The sequence below is a fragment of the Lampetra fluviatilis genome, chromosome 13 (assembly GCF_964198595.1).
Source record: "Lampetra fluviatilis chromosome 13, kcLamFluv1.1, whole genome shotgun sequence".
Classification (NCBI taxonomy): Eukaryota; Metazoa; Chordata; class Hyperoartia; order Petromyzontiformes; family Petromyzontidae; genus Lampetra; species Lampetra fluviatilis.
In genome coordinates, this window is record NC_136287.1 from 11829312 (window position 1) to 11852951 (window position 23640).

Below are 23640 nucleotides of genomic sequence, written 5' to 3' on the forward strand. Positions count from 1 at the left end.
GACACACAGCATGCACTGCACTGATCTGACAGATAACCGAATGTATGCATCATTGCACAAAATGACAACAATAGGACAATTGTAATAGATTGGGGAGGAAAACATATATATATAAAATAAATGTTGTACCGAAAATAAATCATGTCTTGAAAAACACAACACATTCGAGCATATCAGCATTTGCATTACACAATGACCACCGCCCAAGGCATGCAAACATTTGCAATGATCATTGGAAAGGAAAAATCCATGAACGCATTTGCACAGCATAATTTGATACCTCGTGGAAGCAACTGTGGTAATAAGACAAGCATAACAACTTCACATTCAACAACATCCGAGCGCACAATGGCAGGAAGGCAATCCTTTCTTATAACAAAGCAGAATTTACATGTGTTTTTTTACCCCATAATTTGTCAGCTAAAAAAAAAGTCCAACATTTCAATGCCAGAGGCTATTTCATGACATTTTGAATGTTGTTCCTGCGCAATTCTACCATGCAATTGGACACGTGGTCTCAAAGAGCGAATTTGCACATGAAAACCAAGCAAGATTACAATGAAGATGTGCACGCACCCCTGGAAAAAACGCTCAATGAAAGCCACTATCATTCTCGTAACTGGCTGGCCACCATGATGAAGGTATGTAATCGCTTTCTCTTCCACTCATCAGAAGAGCGGATAATGTTAAGTTGGCTGTAAATGACACGGAGACCATTTGCACATACAGATCCGCTTGGACTCGGCATTCTGTAAAGCTGAACGACAAGCAAATGAGCAGTGGTATCAATAAATATACCAAAACTCATGCGATATAGTTTTTCTTTTGCTCACCCACTAAGTCTAAATATTCAACCAAGATTGGTTTTGTATTGAAAGTACGATGTGTTAAATTTAATTGTGAAAATATAATGGCTTCTTTGCAGTTGCAGACCACAATTTGATGACTTTGTAGGTAATATTTAACATGCAGTGAGTATTACGAACCACTTAAGTGTTCCTGTAAGAGTAAAACATAACTTTTAAATTCTGCAGAAAATGCCAAGGTAAGAATAAAATCTATTTGCAAATCTCATTTTAAATTGTACAACTAGAAAATGGAAAAGTGATTTAAATTGTATTTCCCAAAAGCTAACGAATATATATGATTATTTTCAGATCTTCTGTGGGCATGTTGGCACTAACAAGTCCCTGGGATATCATTTCAAAACTAATTAAATTTATTTCACATACTTGGTTCAAAAATTAACGAGCTTCCAATGTCTTCAAAATAATTTAAATGCAAATGTAGTGCATTTTCCATGAACACTAGTTGAGAGTTAGCAAGATATTTTTTTTTAATACGTACACCAATGATCGATTACACTGTTACACAATTTTTGTTTCTGGGTACTAAGTGTTATTTTGCTTCCACGTGCTCCCCACGTGCTTTCCACTCGCTTCCCACTCCACTTGTTTTCTCATTCATTCATACCTGATGACGGTTGCTTGTGTTGCAATCTAAACGTCGCATTCTATTATTTATTTTATTTTCTTTCTACGTGACTTTACCGAAAGAACCAAAGAGTAATTCCTGCAGTCACGGAAGCTTCACATCAAGTTTTATGTACATCTCTATAACTGGTTATTTTTGACAAGGATAAAATCATCATAAGCCACGATCAATCCACTGCTGGATGACCAATGGCAATGATGCAATACCACTGTATACGTTACATGTATGTGCCGAGCAGCTGCCACTGGTGGACTGACCGACTCACAATCTGAAGGCTGCGCTCACAATCTGTTTGAGGAACGACTCGGCATATTATCCATTCTTTTTCGACAAATAAAATCAGTACCACTTTGTGGAAATCCACAGTCATTGAGCCATTAAGACACTGTCCCCCCCCCCTGCCTCCCCCCCCCACCATAGGAATGTGGAGTTTCCATCACTGGTTCACGATCACCAATAGAGGTATGCACCAGCGAGTATTTGTTTGATGGACACACTTTGTGACTCATTTGTACGAAAAATGCATCACATTAAAATTAGCAATGCACAACATGCTTACTTAAAGTCTTTTGCAGGAGAGCCTCAGCATTAGTTCCCTAGCCCATGAGAGTAAAGGGGAAATCCAAAATCCACGATACTTTAACAATTCAACTGCATGTATTGTGCGTAGGTTTATATTCTGCATAACCAGCAGGAAGTGCCAGTGACCTCACAAATTGCCCATACCTTTGAGGTGGCATTAAACGTTCAACTCTTCCACGGAGGGACATTAAAATGGCTTTATAAAGACGAGGTAATGAAGTGGAAAGTTGTGGGTTGAAGATAAATATATATTTGATAAAATCACATTCAACAAATGATTCAGTGCTACCAAAGTTATGGTGGTGGCAGAATTTTTTTTATTGAAGATGACTATAATTGAAAATGATTTGGTGAACGTTTTCACTTGATTTGGCTGTGCTTGCCACTGGCGACACACCGCATTGCAAGACGGATAGAATCCGTGCACTTGCCTTCAGGGCTGAACTGGGCTCTCTACAGGACAGGGAAGAGGTGTTTATTGAATAAGACATTGGATGTGCTCCACAGAGGCTTCAGTGTATGTATTCTCTGCTGGCACGTGTCAATCTGCCATTGTAATCACGTCAAGTCAAAGTGTTCCCCGTGCTTAAAGAGCACAGAGGTGGGCGCGATTCTCTCTTGGCAGGCCTGTGTCAGCGGTAGGGAATGTTTACTTCCTCAGGTGAGAGCCAATCTATCCTGTGGCTTTGGTCGGTCAAAGACTGTTGCATCAAACGCTGGTAGAATAATTGGCACTTAAAACCCACTAAGTGGAAGAACTAGCATAAGGGGATGGTTCCCTCAAAAGTGCCAGGGCCATTGTGAAAAGATGAGCATTTTTTTAGAATCAACATGAGCTTAGAGTGCGTGGCTGTTATACATTTTCACGTGATAAGCCACTTAATATGTGGCCGGGTCGCTTCTGAAAAAGAGCTACATATAGTCCAGTGGGCCTTACCTGGTCAAATAAAATAAATTTTAGTTTTCGCAGTTATGTTGTATTATGCTTGTGTACCCAGGAAGGCCTCACTGAGTCTCACGACTATTTTTCAGGAGGTGTCCTGCCAGGTTCTTGCAGTAGCGGGTGATGATTGCTGAGTAATTTGTGGTTAATTTCTCAAATTTGGCAAATGTGGACCATTTGAAAGATTCACCTGTACTACAATTAATTCCTGGAGTAGTGCATTTTGGGCAAAACACATTCATTATTCAAATGCCCACGTTCATGATAACACTCAAGCTGACAAGCAAGTATGATTCGACATTGAACCAATTAAGGTTTTATGTGTGCCCAATCAAACCAACATTAGTGCTGGTAATTCGTTACATTTAATTAGTTTGTAATAAATTACAATGATGATCTAAGTACAATGTGAATTATATGTAGTTGCTGAATTTAACCAAAATTATCAGAACAATGAACACCACTTACTCCAATAAGTGCTATGTGCGGTGTCACTTGTCACCAAATTATAATTAAACGTTGATTGATTTTTATCCAGGTTATGTTACAAAGAAGTATATTGCTCTCGCGCTGCTCTTTAGTAGCAAACACTTATTCAATCCAATTTACGAAGGCAACATTCTAACTTATAGTAGATTATCTTTATTAATATATCTGCTCATCCTAGGTACTCAAAGTGGATTGAAAAACAATGCATAGGTATGATGAATACTCCCCACCTAACCATGTCTACCTTCTACCCTGTCTATCTGGTCTGGTCGAGCATACACCTACCGACCAATCAGAATGTTTCCAGTAGTAATCCTGGTCAGAGGAATACTTCGTGCCTCGTTGGGGTCAATAACACAATTACCAACTTCGTGGAAAATCAACAGTGGTTGTGCTGTGAATAAAAACTGGTTCTAGCGTGAGAAAATTTATTATTTTCTACCGCTAGCTCAGGGATACCAATATAAGTAAACACTCTCCAATGCTCGGTTAAATATTGGGACAGTTTGACTTTGATTTAGCTCATACATCGGTGAGGAGGCATTTGCAGATCAGCTATTCATAAACAGCCCGTGACATGTTTTCCTCACTATCAATTATCAGTTGCTGCTCTAAGACAGATAACAAACCTACGAGTGATCTACCACAAGCAGCACATGAATGCCATTGTATTCCATGAACCCCACATCTGAATTGGGATAATGTAAAAATAACATATCGGGCCACTCAGAGCACGTGCACTGGTCTCTGCCATCTGGTGTCATCGGCACACTAAAGTGCCAATTCCAGTCCTCGGAAAAACCACCGCCGACTCTCGAGTCGCGTGACAATTCACGGTGACCGCCAAAAACCATTCCAGCCCTCGTCGTCCAACGGAATGGGGGGGCACCCACCCCCCCCCCCCTTTCCCCATCATGCGCTGACCTGTTGGCCTTCTCCTTGGCGTAGAAGACGGTGTAGCCCAGGATGTCTCCCTGCGGATCGGCGGGCGCTCGCCACATGAGCTTGACGAAGCGCGTTGACACCAGGGCGGCCACGACGTCGCGGGGCGCCGAGGGCAGAGGGGCCTCCCCGCCGCTCGCTGTGCGGAGGCGGTCGTTCGCGGCGGCACCGGTCACAGACGGGGGGTGGGACGACGGGTTGGGAGACACGGAGTGGCCGATGTCGTCTGGCGACGTTGGGGGGCGGGGAGGGGGGGGCGGCGCGCGCGTCGGGACGGTGACGCGACGACGGAGGGGTGGCACCGGGAGTGGGCAGCGGTTGGCGAGGTGAGCAGGAGGGGTGGGGTGCGAGTTGAGGTGATGAAGAGGTGGTGGGGGGGTGGGGGGGGTGTGGATGGGGTGAAGAAAACAAAAACAAAACACACAAACGAAAAAGTATGAGGAACAAAAAATAAATGAAACTGTAAAACACGATGATGAGATAAAAGTGAGATGTTTGCATGATTAACTTATTTCACCACACCGTACGTAGACAGCCGTGCTTGATCGGTGGCGAGGAGCGGGGAAAACAAAGATGGTAAGACCAATGGTAAATTCGGCAGTAACGGAATTACAGCACAGGCCTCGAAGTCCAATCGGCACAAAATCTAAAGCATCGGCGTAATTTGGCGTTTGGATCCAAAGGTGCTTAAACACTGCAGGATGGCATGAATCATGAAGGAGCCCGTTTTTACAACGTATTGGAAAAGCCCGCATTATGGATGTAATTCCGTTACCATGGATTTGACAACGTACAAAAAAAAGCGGAATAAACTCATAAAATGATTAACAATAAAATGACAACATAGAATGAATGCATTGATGATCTGAAGATATGCCTATACAAAACGATGTTCATATCGACACAAAACTGTTACACTGCACAGGATATTGTTACTTGGTAGCAAAAACAATGCTTCCACCCTCCCCCCTGAAACACGATTAATCAAATATGCATTCTGGTTAGAATAATTTAAACAAACGCATTTGCATTTCCAGAAAACGGCTGGAAACTCCAATCAGGGACGCGACCGACCGCATAGTCACCAGCTCGGGTTACGGGCATCAGGTTTTTGCTGGCGAATGTCTCTCCAAAGGGCTTTACATCAATGCGGGCTCCAGGAAAATTGGGCCGGGAAAGCAGACATCCAGCAGGTCTCAGCTGCTAAGGGTTGGGACCAATTTACATATTTGTGCAAAACCTTGTTACAGTGTCCTGCCGTGCTGCACCGCATGGCATGGGCCAGGGGTCTCATAAACAGGACTTATTGGGCTGTACCACTGACTAAAAAATAACACGGGGCACTGAACAAACTGCCGGGATACGGTTTGATTGAAAAACTTATATATATAAAGGTCCAACTAAGTGCTTCCGCAAGGATATGCTATGGTGGGACTCAAGTGAACGGTCAATAAAGATAAGCATGATGTAGGTCCACCATAGCGCTGTACGACGCGAGAGAAAGTTCAAACAATCTCCCCCAAGCCTCGGCGCTTTAAATGCGTACACGGCAGATGCTTTACACGTCTGTACACTTGACCTCGGCGAAAGCGAGGCAGTTTGCACGTGGACAACGCGGGGAAGGATCAGCGCTGCAAACATTGTGGTTAGAGATTGATGCATTTATTAGTCCCGGTCCCATAGGCAGAGCCCTGCCGTGAATAGCGTGAGCACACCAGGACTTTTGAATGTTAAACAAAAATTAAATTCAGCCGTTTGTGATCATCAGTTATGATTGACTAATTGCTACCTTTTGAACCTGTTAGGTGGTTACGTTTTTAAACAATTAATGACATCGTGAAGGGTAATAACTTTTTGCTTGATACTTTTAAATATTTCACCTGGAAAATAGCTTGAGATGGAACATCTCGTTTGCAAGGGTGTCCAGGGTATCAACTTACACGTATGTAGTGAATATGTAATGACATGTAAACAAACGCTTTACATCTAAATCAAATCACCAAGGTTTGAAACATGAAGGGGAACGTCATGAATATACCGCCGTGTGTTCAAAGGGAATCAACTAGCAGCGTTTAGTTATTAAGACACTACATGTAACATCTGCTATGCTCAGTTATACTTATGTGTGCAATCCACATATAATAAGTTATCATTTACAGCTCTTTGTCAATCTACTGCTGGATGAAGGCCTCCCCTTTGTCATGTCCACCACTCGGTTTTCTTTTTACTTCAACCACGCTGGTCGGTGTGGGTTAGCAATTGGGTCCCGGAACTGGTTCGCAAAGCGGTGGACAATGTTCGGATAATATTCGGTGCGATGACTTTGGCGTGCAAAATGACAACGGCGGTTCTGAGAATCAACCTCCAAATGGTTTTGCCCGTCGTACGATGTACATGCCAACTCAATATGTGTGCCTGCAATGCCATTTACCCATGCCTCCAGAATCGGTAAAAAAAGAATAAAAATATTTTTTATGAATAAAGATAAAACGTAATTCTCGGTAATAAAAAAAAACCTGGCCGTGCAGACTCACAGACGAAACAGCAGAGCTGATTTAACATGCGCCAAAATACCGTCGGCGCTACCGTTTTTTCTCAAGTTCAAAAGTAATGGATTCTACTGACAGGTGGACAATGACATTTCACAACAAGAACAAGGCGCGGGCGAGCATCAGGTTCTTGGTGATGCCTCTTCGCTCAGCGAACGAGCACGGCATCTGCACTTTTACTGCCAACTCATCCGCTGTTTGAACAGCACTCCATTGTCCGTGTGTACGGGCACGCGTCCGCCTTGGTTGAACAATTACACGATCAATCTGCGTTTTTCATTTGTATGCCAAAATGTGCCGAGTGACATTTTTACCAAAGGTCGATGCTGTTATCACGACGCAGAGTCACCCCCTCGCCCCCCCACCACCAGCCCCCTCGGTCCCCACCACCTTGACAAGGGTCCAAGTGGCCAGAAACAAAGAGAACTAGACTATGGAAAGCGACGCCAGAGTTGACAAGCCTCTTTCGTAGGGGTTAGCCGGTATGAGACAGGAAAGACAGAAGCGAGCTCGAAAGCTGAGATGCACAGATTAAGAGGAGGAGAAACGTTTGGTCCTGCTGGAAGACAACTGCTTGCAGTGTGGATATCGAATTAAATCTGCAGCATTGGGGCACAAGGGCCTACCTACTCTTATGACTGGTGGAAGAAAAACACATCACGAGTGCAGCAGACAACACGATACGATAATGTTCTGTATTGGGATTCTGCCCACAAAACGCTCACAATATTGCACAACCACTGGGCAGTTTAATTGTCGTATTTAATATACACATGTATATTATCAGTATATACAAAATATTATTTAAAAGTGTGTGTCAATCCATTGCTGGATGAGTCTCCATACACTGTATGAGTCTTAAGGGATGTGTGACCATACTTCACCACCCTGGTTATTTCAGGCTGGTGAAGAGAAGGCCCAGAATAAATTCAGAGATCACCCTTCGCTGCCCTGATCGGGAATTTAACTCAGGTCCCCGGGCTAAATCGCCATGAGGTTACAAACCTGCATCTAACACAAACCTGAGGAAAAGGTTCATGACCTAATAAGTGACACTGAAGCATCTTTTCCAAGTCCCAGTTCACCGAGGTAGCAGTAGTCGTAGTAGTAGTCACAAGAAGATGGATACATTGTTAGGGCACAATGTGGTGAGTATGTGGTATTACGATTTTCACCTCCATACCCTGACAGCAGGATTGTTTTTTTCTATAAGTCATTGGCTCCGTAGAAAAATTAAAAAAAACCCAGCGGCTGTCATTTTGATTTTCACGGCAAAAATCTGCCCACCATTTCAATGAATGTTTCATATGACCCCAAGTGAATGGAAGCGCATTTAATAACTGATGCATAATACATGGCGCAAAAAATGCACCCACACAAAAAAACACTGGATATTGATATGATCCATTGATATAAATAATCCAACAATATGCGAGGTCGGTTCGAACAGAGTTCAACGAGCATTCGAGTTACACGATGGAGCTCATAGCCTCGGAAACATGAGATCACTGTGGAATTTTGTTCACCATACGCGAAATTTTTGTTGGAATACCCAAGTTGTATTGTAACAGGTAAAATTTAAAAGATGCAGCCCTGTAGTTAGTGTCTCCTGCCACTGCTGGCAGAAGCATCTCCACTAGGGGGAGCCCTAGATAACCCCTATATCATTGTATTACATGTATATATGTTGCTGTATTATATTTATGTAATCGTCCCATAACCAGATGTTCTCATTTCGAAAAATCCAAAATAAAGTAGTGAATTTCAGCATACTGCAAACAAGAATATGATTGAAAAGCAGAATTATAATTAAAATATTCACTATGATATACACGAATCTTATTGACTTGGACAAGTTATGTCTCTAGAAGGGGTGACAACTGACAGCTTGAAACGAAGGCACAACCTAGAGTTGGCATGGTACCAGGGAGAGGGCCCACATGCAAAAGGACAAAACAGAACAACAAAGAGAATATCAACAAATGAGATGTGCTACGGATGAGTCAGCTCAAAGACAATAACACACATGGATCTTCATTCAGCTATAGATTCACGATTATCATCATTTTCAATTTGGTATTACGAGTGAGGACAGGACGCGTCTCAAGAAGGGATAATAATAATAATATAATCATTCCCCTGTCAAATTCACCATGAATGACGGTCGGTGGCCAAGACTATTGGCGAATTGGTAGCTAAAGGAAGGAACACGCCAGAAAAGAATGACTACCACGGAGATGGAGCGATGAAATCAGCTCGTGTGCAGGTGTTAGTTGAATTGTTGCATCGTAAGACAAGGAGCTTGGTCATGGCTTGGGGATGCCTTCATTGCAGCAGTGCAACTGCCATTGCCGATGATTGTACAAAAAACATTAATTTGCTTATTAATTTAAGTACAACGTTATCTATTAATATTATCCGGCTGAGTGGTGCTATGCCAGAGTACCCATTTCACATGCGAAAGGGGCTTCATTTCAAACCCTAACTCAGTATCTTCAGCCCTTTGGGTGTTCATAAAATGAGTACTGTACCATTTTGTGAAAGTCAACCGTAGTAGTTCTATAATACCGTCCCTTGCTTAACCCTTTTCCGTTCCGAGTCATCTGCAAGTTGCAGGGAGGGTGTCCCGTTCACCTCTGAATCTCGGAACGCCAAGTGGCTCAGCGTTAATTGCATTTAGAGAGGCATAGCACCATTGTTTAAAAATACGTTGTGTACTCACCGCAGAGAACTGCACTCAATGACAGCTGTCGCCAAACTGAGCCACACGCCCTCCCGCATGGCCTTGTGGGAGCCGAGGTACCAATAAAGGTATTTATTTTAGTTTTTATTCCGGTTTTTCTTCCGGTATTATATGTGATGACGTACACATACGTCATCAGAACAGGAAAGGGTAAATAATGTGGATATTCCACCGCGGGCCTTGAAGACCTAACACACATGAGCAGCTCCTAGTGTCCGCTGAAGTATCACAAAATGCTTCCCTATTTTACATGATACTCCACAGGACAAACAAAATGCATCACAGACAAGCACAGAAAAGGCAACACATTAAAATAAGAACCCTGACAGAATGTAAACACTTGGGACTCATATATGATGGATATATAAGAGGGAATAACAGACAGACCTACATGCACCCATCCACAAACACAGACTGAAATAGAGTACAATAATACGGACATTACAACAACATTAAGATGGCACATACACAGTGAGCTAGATAGCTCTAACGAATAATAACCGGTCAGGGTTACTCCAGCTTCCCTAACAATTAACCGGGGGATAAGGAGGAGATAAAATGATCAAGATGCATTTTAATTGCTTACATGTGCCTACCCATACTCCTTCATGGTCATTAATCCCAGAGCAAGAGAAATTCGAATGTGACAGATGGCAAGGCTCAGGTCAGACACACCACTGCTGCGGAAAACAAAAGGTCATACCCGCAGCTTCCCCGGATCTCACCTGAAGCCATAGCAGGCCTCCGGTAATCCATGCCTCATTTCGTCGCAAATAAACAGGGAGCCAAAGTTGCCGTGGCAACAGGCGAAGGCGTAAACAAGCAAAAGCCAACGATAGCACCCGGCGCAGTAATAGGAAACCTCCCCCTTGCAACCGGCGATCCTGAGGCATGAGTAAATTCACCACAGCACCAATTATATTTCGATTTAAAGCTTTCGTGACTGCAGGGATTCATCTTCTTGGTTCTTTCGGTAAAGTCACGTAGAAGGGAAGTAATTATTATGTTTTATTTTTATTATTTTATTACTTCCCTTCTACGTGACTTTACCGAAAGAACCAAGAAGAAGCACCAATTATATTTCATTTAAAAAAATAGAATTTTTTTTTATCCGCGCAGTAATATGAAACCTCCGCCTTGCAACCAGCGATTGAGAGGCATGGGTAAATTCACCACAGCACCAATTATATTTCATAAAAAAATTTAGACATTTTTTGATCCGCAGTAAAAAAAACAAAGTTAACGCTCAAAAAAATATAGGGCAAATAATTGTTTACAAAATGCCTGGGTGTAATCTTTATGTGGCTGCCAATGATATATTAATGAGAAACATTTACATGACCTTAATTCTATAAGACCACGAGGCTTCGTTTTGCTTGCAGCACACACAGGGAGAATGCTAATTATTTGACTTAAGGCAGCCGCAAACTTAACAAAAACCCGCAAACTGCGGGGGGGGTGGAGGCTTTGTGAGCTTCTTGGAAGACTCGCAGAGTGCGTACAACATCTTTTCATTGCAGCAGGTGTAAAACCTGAGCCCTTCAGAGAACAATTCGGGAAAAGGCTCCCTGCTGATTGGAAGCAATTGACTGGAAAATGGGTACCCACCCACTTCCGCAAATTGATTCTCAGAGCATGACCCGAGCACAAACATTGCCCTTGCCAGTGACTTTGAGAAAACCAAATGGAGGAGTGAGAAAAAAAATCAAGATCGTGCGTATAAAAACCACCAGCAGAATTTGCGATAACACGGAAATGTTCAACAACGATTGCCACAATGAAATGACTGATTGCAGGAAGCAAGAGAAGAAAATAGGATAAAGTAATGCCGTCATTTCTGGCCATGTTACAAGGAGCGATGGTTTGTTATACACCAGCACGTTAACAAAATGCGCACTGTCACAAGGCGCAAGTGAAAGGCAATGTGTCACTGAGCAGAGACGAGCAGGTAAAGCTCAATGTTGCCCTGCGACATCTTTGGCCAGTGTGCGACACACAACAAGGATACAGTTCACATAGTCAGGGCAAGGATAGGGCTGGATAAATTATTTCTTTTATTTTAGGTTCTCAGACCCATAATGGGACACTCACTTGATAAATAGTGAGGGCTTTTCCCTTGCCGCACTACTGTACAGTGGAGAGTCCAAAAAGGAATAAAGTATGTTTTGCATTTGCTACTTTGGGCCCAAGCTCCTTCAGGTTGTCAGAAAGCTTTTGAGTGGTCGCGATTGGCATTTCACAAGAAAAACAAATGCTCACCGGTGTTTAGCTTTCCTTCCTACACGAGTATTGGTACAATAATTAAAATGTTTCCAGGCTAAATGTGATGCTTGTATTATGTATCTACAGGGTTCAACTCAATAACTCAATGAAGTAAACTTTATTATTTTATTATTAGAAACACATAATTGTGTTTCATAAATGGTTTCGTGAAAATGTAAACAGTAGACATTAACTAAGCTATTTGGTGCACCACAACAGTATGGCATTACGTGCCAGAAAATACTACTCAGTGGTATATGCCATATAACAATGTTTGTTATCGTGTATATCGGCAGAGGTTATAAAGATTTATATTCATGTAGTGGAGTGTGTTAGGAACTAGCATATTGTTCATGTGATTTACACTGGATATTCTGAATGCTGTAAAATCTGCCAACTCAAACATCTCGTTCGACATTTCACCATTCTCCTTTTACATGTTGCACTCTGATCGGTGGGTCGAAGGACCCACCGATTCCTTGTAAAAGGTTTCAATTTGGTGTTTTAGCATCTCAACACCTGTTTTGTTGCCAGAAAAGAGGGGAAAAAACCTATTATCATATTTTTGGACTGGCAAAGGAGATCCAGTGATGTAATTAAACCATTGTCAAGTCCTAAGCGCCGTCTCATTTCAACAATTGCTCTTATCAATTGCCATCGCAACTCCGCCCACTGTTCCAATGTCCCCCTGATTGTGTGAATTGGTGGCGCTGATTGGCTGAATGCGCCTTGCTTGCTTTGATAGAAGCTCGCATTGAGACGTGACCAATTCGCTTTCGCTTTTCATTCCAATTCCCGAAAATCACACACCCCGAAGGTGCCACAATTGGAAGCCACATGACAATTCAGCATCTGGCATTCTTCATCACAAATACAGGGTTCATAAAGGTAGCATTTCAGTTAAGGTTTGATAAATCAAATTGAACATCCCTTGTTCAATATAAAAATCGGTAAGAAGAGTGCAATACTTTGCTTCTATAAATGTGTGAATTAATGCAATATTTCGACAAGAGGTCCAAAAAAGAAGCGATATTACCACTGGAATTAATCCCCCTCCCCCGCCCGTACCCCCCAAAAAAATATAAGAGCCGAGGGTCGGGGTAATTTTGGTAAGAAAATAATAATTAAAATTTAAGTCCGCAGTACCGATTCACGCACACGTCCGTCGCATTAAGCAGAGTTGAGCCTAATTAGCCAAAATGAGTGAACGGGGCTTCCCTTTAATGTAAAACAGCTGCCACATTTATCCGTCGCACATGTGAGAACATACGACTACAGCAACACACACGCGCGCGCTCGTTATACCTACCATGCTGGAGGCATCGCATTACTACGTTTTAATCTCTGCGCCTTCTTTTTAAGGCCTTCTATATTTTGTTTGTCCCCTCCATGCGTGTGCCCCTTAGTTATTCCTTTCATAAACATTGGCCAGGTGGAGGAGTCTTTTGGTTTTTTTCTTTTTCCAGTGGCAGTTTTTGGACAGAGCAAAGACCGAGCTCTCTTAACCAGAATGGGGGGGGGGGGGGGGAAAGAAAATAAACGCTGCTTTTAGGAAATGAAATTGCAGCGTCTTGATAATACAGAATGTATATAAAAGAATGAGGTCAATGTATGAAAAAGAAAAAAAATACTACAAGGAATGTAACATTCGTGAAAAGAGCTCAAGCTAAACATCAGTTATTCAATGGTTGTATCCTCAACCTCTCTGGCTGCCCTGTGTGCTGTGAAGGACCATTGCCCAATAACGTCGCGGATTAATAAAATCTACTATTTTTTATTTAATCAGGTAAGGCCTACTGAGTTTTAGAGCTCTTTTTCAGAAGTGACCGGGCCATAAATGATAGCTCAACGAAGTTGCTTATCTTGTGGAATTTTTGTTAGCAGCCAAATACTCTTGAATGCGTGTTGGTGATTCTAAATGTGGAGGGAAAAAAAAACCGGAGAAGTGGGGACAAAAAAAATCCACGCGACCACGGGGAGAAAGACACACAAACCCCACATATACAGCAGGCATCAGGGTCTACATCGAACCCACTACCTCCTGTATACCAGGAGATGTAGTGAGCATCTCGCCACCGTGGTGCTTAACCTTTGTCTTTAAGGCCACAGTGTTGTTGAATATTGTGGCGTTTTTTTGTTTTCAATGTTACACGATGCTGCTACGTTATATTGAATGTGAGCAATAAAATTGTATAAGAGGGTCCACTTTCAGTCTAAATATTAGCAGCTTCGTCGTGCAAGGAACAATTGCACACGTAACAATGGAACAATGGAACATGCCACCGATAAGCTGTAAAAAAATGGCTGCAATAACAGCAACGATTCTGTGCATCACTTAAGACTTATCGCACACTTTGCTTACATTCAGTGATGTGCCCATTTAAAAGAATTTCATCATGTTATACAATTAAAGATCATCCAAATCAGCGATTATTTATTTAAAGCAATATTTTTCAGCACACTGCCGCATATTGCAGTTGCAGACTTCAATTTAAGTCGTGTTTTATTTCCCAATATGTGTGCAGTGAGAGAAGTGCCTCTAATTTATAAATAGTGCGTTCCACGTCAAGCTGAAAGAGAGGGGGGGCGTGTCTTTGCGAAAACAAATTAAGGGTTCTAAACAATATTTATATCATTCTCATGGCGAGAATTCTTAACAAGAAAATTCAACGAGCCCAAACAAATCACTCCCGTGACGGCCTCGGAGAAAATGTGCTCGTTGATTTCGCAATAATGCCCTTCCATGTTTTTTTTAACCAGAAGCCATTAACTGCCTCTTTGTTGAGTTCATGCAGCCGAAAAGAAATATCTTAAAGTGAAACGGAATGCAGAATCTTGCGCTCGCACGGGATAACCACATCCCTTGGAGAGAGAGAGAGAGAAAAAAAAACATCCCGGCTCTCTCCAGCCGCAGCTGTCATCGCGGCCGTGGACGTCAAACCCAGGCCGATACCAATCCCAGGCCGATACCAATCCCTTCGGATGTTTGATCAACGCACTGACACATAGGGCCCACAGCATTACTGGGCTGGGCAGTTGAGGAGGAGGGGGGAGGAGGGAGCAGTGGGGGGAAGGTGGGGGGGGGGAAATGGAGGCAGGGTTAGGAGGAGGATGAGGAAAGGGTCAGAGGCATCAAGATGACACCAGGTGATGCCCCCCCCCATCGCCCACGCGGCGGGCGGTGCTGACAGATACGTCCCGCGAAAAACAACTGCCACGATGGACGCTAATGGCCAACCCAAACTCCATCCCTGCAACGAACATTCCAAGCACGTCAACAAGGTGCGTGCATGCTTGCATGCACGCATATGTCAGAAGCAAAGAGGAGAATGTTTAACCCCTTCGTAGATGTTTTGCAAGTATGCTAAAGTTTTGCCTATTGCGTGGAATTAAATAAAGTATGCTACTGCAAGCGGTTTTTCAGGGAATTTCGATATTACCCGATACGCAACTGGAATCCGAATGGTGCTCTCGTGTGTATCCATGCACGTGCATATGTTTGTGTGGCCATGATTGTACGTGTGGAGGCAAGTGAGGAGCAGTGGGTGCAGTTGTTAGAGGACTGCGCTATGCACCCGGTAACCCGAGTTCAATTCCTGGCCTTGGCCAATATTGGTGGCGAGTGACATCTGGACAAGTCCTGGGCCTCCTCCAAGTCAATTCAGACTTACTTGAATACCATACTGCAGTGCGTAAACATTCACACTGGGAAGACATGGCAACTAAGTGTGGTTCTGGCCACACTTTCATGCACCTTTCTGGCCTTTACACAATGCCAGCTGTACAGGGTATCTTTGTACATGTGTGGGGTGAGTAGAGGTGTAGTCGTCAGCTTACTCTACTATGATGCGATAATGACGTACGTTCGATTACAATTGATGAACATTATTTCTATTTCAGCGATTTTAACACAAACATCCCTATTACAAATAAAAATCCCTTTAGAAATTGACAATCGCTGCATAACGAACTTCACTCCTCCCCTCCCCGAATATTATCTCAAGGAAAGATGAGCAAGCCACGAATGTAAAACACGATAATTTAAACAATGCGCATCTCATAAAACCACCCCCTGCGATGGCCTGTAATGTGCAGTTGTGATGCTATGCGAAGTGCTCAATTGTAACTGCTGCCTGTGCTTGTAAATTGCTAAACCATAATTGTACCACACCTGTCCTGCTCACGGGGAGGGGGGTGATGCATTTAACCTTGGGTGAATTCACAAGGTCACACGCGCCTCTCCGGTCGCACGGCGTAAGTTTGCTTTTACTCGTTTTTTATTATCCATCCGACGAAGTCGCACGAACAACACTTGACAATTTCAACGTCTGCTCGCCAAAAAAAATCCCACCTAATAATAACAATAATGCTCATTTTGCAACGCGCACAATTGTCACCTGCCCGAAGGTAACGAACCTGAGGCTTAGAGCCCAGCTCAGAGATCGGCTCAGTTCAAGTCAAATATAAAAAATTAACCCTTAAAAACTAAGTTTTTCACTATAAATCCTTTATATGCATGGCATCGTTTTTTTTTTATTATTCATTTCAGTTTTTCTTGAGTAAGAGTTTTATTTTTATCACATTGGTATTTGAAATGGGCGGCTAGAGTCCTCTCGTCCTCTGGCTTGAGATGGCTGCCACCTATGGGTCAGATGATTGCCTGCCACCATTAAGCACTTGGTAATTAAATATAAAAAAAAAAATTCCTAAAAAGTGTAAAATTTTGGGAAAATTTTTTTTACACAATAAATTGTCATGCACAACGAGTCTGTGTGCAAAATGTCAGCTCGATTGGATCACGGGAAGTGGGTTAAAAAACGACCGAAAGATTTGCACGGTCGTAAGCGTGCAAGCAAGTGAACTTAATATAAAGGATTTTAACAAGATGTGAAGATGTGACGCCGCTTGCACCCAATACGGCACGGGGACCCGCCGTGACTCACCTCTCTCCAGCACGAGAAGCTGCGCACTCGACTGGGCATTTCCGGCCTCGCTCTCGGCAATGCACTGATAAATGCCCTCGTCTGACCTCACCAGCCCCAGGATTTTGAGGTTGTGATCGTCCTGCGAATTGAAAGCGTCACAAACGGGTTCAGAGACGCGTTGCAGAGGGGTGCGCTCTACGCAGCAATTTTGGGTGCCGGCGTAGGTAATGAATAGCAAATGGTGGACGGGAAAAATGTATACACTTGCTAACGGATGTTTACGGGGTAAAATGTATTCTTTAGCACGTTCGAGTTATAGAAAGCACTATTCAAAGAAATGTATGTGATTGCGAAAACAAACTTACAAGATGTGAGTGTGCGTATATTGGGCCTTTGTGGACACAGAATATTATTACAATAGTTATTTGTTGTTGGACATTTTAAATGTATTGTACGCATGAACATTGCGAGGTACAATCCAGTAGTCAACAATATCAATGCAAAATATGGAAACTGCATGGGAGTCAATGGAAATAGATGGAATAAAATTCTGAATTGTGAATACCGAACTAATTTCTACTCATGAAGAACACAATCCAATTCACAAGTCACCATAATCTAAAAAAACCTGACCTTTAATTATAAACCCAATGCCGATGCATGCACTGTAGCAGCAGTTTTGTTCTAAGTTAACGCCATTCCTGCTGACTTCCTAGGTTTTGAAAAGATAATATAATTCATTGCTCATTGCCATTAACACTACATGAGCAATATACACCATACGAGACAGAATCATGCTCACGACATACATTTTATCATGGGAAAAATAAAATGTGGATGTACATTTTGTAGTCGTTGTACCGGACGTCCATGAAACTACTGGACATCTTCTTCTTGGTTCTTTCGGTAAAGTCACGTAGAAGGGAAATAATAAAATAATAAAAATAAAACATAATAAAATAATTCTCACGACGTTTCGGCCACAACGCAAGCAGCTGTCGGGGAGACAGCATTCAGACTCTGTCTCCCCGACAGACCTGGTCTTCACCTGAGGACGGCTGCTTGCGTTGTGGTCGAAACGTCGTGAGAATTATTTTATTATGTTTTATCTTTATTATTTTATTATTTCCCTTCTACGTGACTTTACCGAAAGAACCAAGAAGATGAATCCCTGCAGTCACGAAAGCTTTAAATCGAAATACTGGACATCTATGAAAAAGAGCTTGACAGCTCATCGGATTCCTCTAGTCGAAATAAAGATGCAGATTCTGAAGATAATTGGAAAGATTGCCAGTGGTCGACACTCGTAAACCGAAATCACCTCTCCGTGTCAACCGTTAACGCTGCCCCATGAGAGAAAACGTGTGGAAGCGGTGGTGAAATCAGGTCGCCCGAGTTTGATTGCCAGACGTGGCTAACATCAGTACAGCGTGATATACGAGCTAGTTTAGGCCTCCCCCAGCCCCCCTTCACCAACCCGCACAGATCAACGTGGATGGTGGTGAAGTATGGTGAAACAACCCCCCCCCCCCCCAATGACTGACAGGGCATAGTGGTGGATTGACAAAGAGCTGTGTGTAACATTTTAAAGAAACGGTCTTTAATCAGAGCAGAGATACGAAATGATTATTATGAGTGGCCTCGATTTCTTTCTCTCGATAAAGGGCCTTGCATTAACATGTTGGTGGCTGGGTATTTTTCTGTGATACACCACGCTGTTAATGATGGTTGTTATAAGGCATTTTGTTAGCCTGTTTTCAAACATAGCCGATTTGTATAACTTTATAAATTCCATTATTATATATTTTTACCCCAAAAAAATAAACTCTACACAAAATGAACGCAAATCGCAGCGCTTGTGCACTGTTAACTATTATATTCACTGTGTAAGAGAAAAGTTAATAAACGCAAACACTTGCATTCCAGAAATTGCGTCAATATTTCAAAACAAGGACAGTTTTATTAAAGCTTTATTTAAAATCGCTACATGTGTTTTACTGAAATGACATCACCAACAAATTGGTCCAAATTCATGGCAATTTTTGAAAAACCCAATCCTCAGAAACATTTAAAAAATATTTACTTTGTGGGTATGTTTTATAATTATTAAATGAGTAACCATAATCCGATGGTGAGATTTATACATAACTACGGTGACATGAAATATAACTATAGGCAACCATAAACGAAATGAGACCGAGGCTAATAAACCTCTTTGGAATTTGCAATATCCCATGGCCTACAGGAAGCATTTGCTAAATCATTTTTAAGCACAATTTAAATGGCTACCGAGTGTATAAATAGTGAAAGAAATCAATGATAGTGAGTGTGAATAATAAGCTGTTAATCGTTAATTTACCCATGAAGCTCATTGCAATGTTCTACTGATGGTGCCGTGTGATAAACCAATTACGTCAAGATTGACAAATGGCTCAGAACATTACACACATTCAACACAATTAGATTACAGCCCCTAACAATGTTAAAGGTACAGTAGAACTGCTGTCTCTGTAAATAATTAACCGAATGGCTTTAAGTTCACAATATCAAGGCCCTAATGACATTCTCTTGGAGGGTACGGTAATTACAGCGATCCATTCTTTTACGTGAATTCATGCTTTAACAATGGCATGTGGCCAGATTCTTAAATGTAGTGATATGAGTGAAATGTGTTAATTTTAAGTAAAAGAGAACTGGAAATGTGGTGATATGAGTGAAATGTGTTAATTTTAAATAAAATAAAAATGCCATGCTTCCATTTCACAATTGACAGAAAAATGTCTTTGGAGATCCTGACCTGTCCTGTGCCACATATAGCAAAATACAATGTACCTGCATTGATCGCTTACCAAAAAGTATTTTGTAACATCAAAACAAGGTTATCTTTGAGATGAATGAAAAAAAAAGAATTCTTGCCTTGGAAGATCAAATTGTTACCATACTTCATGGAATTGGAGCTTAAGGGGTTTAAGCAAATTGAATTATATTTCTAACAAAAAAAAATACAGCCGTCACCCAGCCAGTGGACTATTGATTAAAACTACCGAACTGGGAGAAGCTTCCCTTACTGCATACAAAACGGTATACAAATGAAGGCAGTAAATGCATGGGGTTCGTATTCTAAAACAAACAAAAGTGCTTATTCACAATTAAAATCAGAGCAGGGGCAACATAAAAAGAACTGGAAGAAATTACTTTCATAACAAGTTCTTTGTCTTCCCCGTTAAGAATCGCCCCATTCACTCGACGAGCATCGCAACAAATCTTACTCGCTGGAAGAAGGCGAGAGAGATGGAAGGAAATAAAGGAAGGGGCCAGAGAGATTCGTACCACAATCTGGAAGTAGTCACTCGGGATAACAATGTCTCCATTCTTCACCCACTTGACGGTGGGCACGGGGTGGCCGGTCACGCTGCACGCCAGCACCACGTCCATGCCCTCGTAGGCGAGCGTGTCCCTCGGGCGCTTCGCAAACACCGGAGCGGCTGCAACGACAGCGGGGGAGGGAGAGAGAGGGGGGCGGCCATACAGATCGGTCGTTGTTCGTCATGGAGGGGGGGCGGGGGGGCGGGGGGGCTTCTCTCAGCAAACGCATTGTCCATTTCACAGTGAGAATCGTTCAGAAACGTTCCATTCATTTGACAAAAAATATATATTTTTTATGACAGAAAAAACGATAAACTGCACACTGTTGCTTGGCGGTAGGCATTAACCGAATGCCCACTCATGGGTCCCAAGGACAACGTGGTGCATCAGCGCCTTCGCTGACACGTCAGTTGTTGCTGTACAGCGAACGCGCTCGAGCCCTGCGGCAATATCGCCGTGCATTTTATTTTCTGTGAAAATTCACGCGTCGGAGGCAATTCACATCTGAACACGTAAAAAATTCCCAGAAACGTGGACTATCCCGGAGCGTTGCTTGGCGGCGCACATTCGAGAGGCAGACGTGCATCACGTGAGTTGGCACCATCGTGTGATGAGACCGGGCCATCTACACCAAGGTGCATTGCGTCTTAACCAAACTTCATTCGCGTTCTCAGAAGTCGACGTCAAATTATCTCCTTGGATAATTCAACTGAGCAATATAACGAAACTTATCTCTGCCGGCAGTCCAAGGCCAGTGTGGTGGAAATTCCATTTTCCTATGATGAAGACGTGTCTGTCGATTCTTAGGACAACTGCTTATGCCTCTCTACACGAGTACTCATTAAATCGACCACCAGCGGGACACTCAGATACGACGACCACAACTAGGATTTTAACTTGGAACGCTCAGCATTTGAGTCAAGCATCCTGCCAAAGTTTGTCCCAACTGTAAATTGTAATTCCACCATATTTTGCTGTTCTCTTTCATGCAACCCAATTAAATGTGACAGTGCATCACTTTGACACGTAGGCTTTCACGACCAATATCATCCACAATAAAGGGTTTTTTTTAGTAAATATGTAAATGTGTCGTTAAAACCCGCCACCACCCGACACAGCCAACTATTAAGGGTTGTCACGTAAACAGAACTTGCCAATTCCTCACTAGTACAGCACACCGGTGTGTTGGAGACATAAATGTTGTGGCTGGGCTCTCCAACACACCGATGTGCTGTACTAATGACGAATTGTCACGTTCTGTTTACGTGACAACCCTTACTAGTTGGCTGTGTCGGGTGGTGGCGGGTTTAACGACAAATTTATATATTTACACGATCTAACCCAAAAAAAACTCTATTATGAATGCATCTCTTGCATAGTGACATATTGGAAGTAAGCACCACTAATTCTCATATAACTGTATTAAAGTGATCAACAAAGCATCACATTGTATCCATATTTTGGCCTTACGGTTAGAGTTACTGTTAGTTTTAGCGCAATCCAAAGAAAAAAAATAACATTACATAGAGGAAAATACCATTACAGTATACATGATATGCGGAGGTCACTGCATCGCAGTGGGATACTATAGCCATCACTTAAATAAACCTCAATGAACAGGAACTAAGCTAACCATTTTCCACGTAGAAATAATTGTATATTGGTTAGGACACACATTACATGAAAAGGTTTTGCAAACAAATTGATACCTCACACAGCAATGTCACGTGCAAGACTACCCATGCTTTCTCTACCAATTCCTCCCTTGTGGATATGTTTCCAGCAGTAATTCCCAATGCAATGTGTCCCTGCGAATGCACATATTTTAGATGACAGACCTCTGAGAATTAATGAAAGAAGGCCACGGGGGTAGGGAGGTGGCACGGTTCACGAGAAAAATAGCACGGCAGAAGCACTGCAAAGACAAAGATCCCCCGTGTAGCCCTAAAAGACTTGGGGCAAGTGCTGTTAGCGAGCACTGTGTGAAGTCCAGCACGGCACACGAAGGGGGTGCGTGGCCGGCGCCACGTCCGGCCGCCTTTGTCTTCCCAGTGGCGATGTTTACTAAATACCGCACGAGGTACTAATTTGAGGCCGAGTCGACCTAGGGGAGGCTCAGGACCGGTGCAGATGATCGTCACCGGTGTTGGCCGTGAGCGGGAATCAAACTCGGGTCACCGCATTTCGTAGCGCAGCGCGCTAACCGCTACACCACTTCTCACCGCAAACACCGTCGCATGCCACCCCCCCTCCCACCATCCATGGAGTATAACACAACGGACGAATCAACGGGTTGCCTTCACATGCACATATTTATGAACACACTGTGTTTTTGGCTGGTACACAGGCTCCCCTCTGCAACCCAAAGGCCCCGCAACCTCAAACACATCAAGCTTTTAGATAAACATCGCCAATGTGTATTCTTCTCCTCCCTCCTGGGCAAGCGTGAGCTGGCAAAAAAAAACTCAGGCCCGGTATAAATATATATTATTTTTAATTCATTGGCAAATATTGTACTTGAGCAAACATTAAAGGGCTAGAGAAAATTATGAATTTAAATTAAAAGTAGAATATGCCCTCGTGACAGACGTGGCCTTCTGTGCCAATACTTCCTCCAATGTGCTTTACATGTGCGGCAGACATTGTTTACTGCTGTGGCATGCACATGCATGTGTACATGCTTGTCGTTGTGTGTATTCATGCTTCCCTGGAGAGCTGCGGTGTCGTGGTTAGTGCCCTGGGCGACAAAGCCAAAGACCTGAGTTTAATTCCCACTAACAGCCAATGTCAGTGGCAAATATGCGAACTGGTCCTGCGCCTCCCCTAGGTCGACTTAGCCTTAAAATAGAACCTGGTAGGTGCCGAGTTTGGTAGGTGCCCTCTAAAAGCACTTGCCCCAACAGCCTAAGCAGACTATATGGGGGGGGGGGCGCCCTTTATATATGTGTAAATCTTTGTGTTAATGCCATTGCACTCAAAATAATAGAAACATTGAGTAGGCTGTAAATAATCGTTCCAAGTGGAATCATTTTTGTACATGAGTTAATTTCGCAAAGCGATTAAATGCCGTGGATGGGGCTTTGCATGTGTAAATTGGGTCAAGGTATTTCATGCGAGTGAGGGCAGACGCTTCAATGCTCTTTGAAAACAAAACAAAATCTGTAATGTCGTGACTGTGTAACAACAACAAAAATCCTGAACCACATGACACAACATGCACAGTGGGTGCATGTGGATGTAAAATAGCATTAAAAATAAACTTCAATTTCTACCACTGGAATGCAAGATTCTGTGCATAAACAAGAGCCAAAGCACACAGAGAACATACTAAAACAATACGTATTA

The 23640-nt window shown here is 42.7% G+C and overlaps 1 protein-coding gene across 1 annotated transcript in view; it reads right to left on the reverse strand.

The window, feature by feature from the left end:
- The window catches only part of LOC144935547 (neogenin-like), a 171069-nt gene that overhangs the window by 57237 nt on the left and 90192 nt on the right, over window positions 1-23640 (reverse strand). The window contains 3 exon segments of the mRNA XM_078862307.1: window positions 4433-4676; window positions 16948-17068; window positions 20260-20414. Coding sequence (XP_078718433.1) covers window positions 4433-4676; window positions 16948-17068; window positions 20260-20414 — 520 coding nt within the window.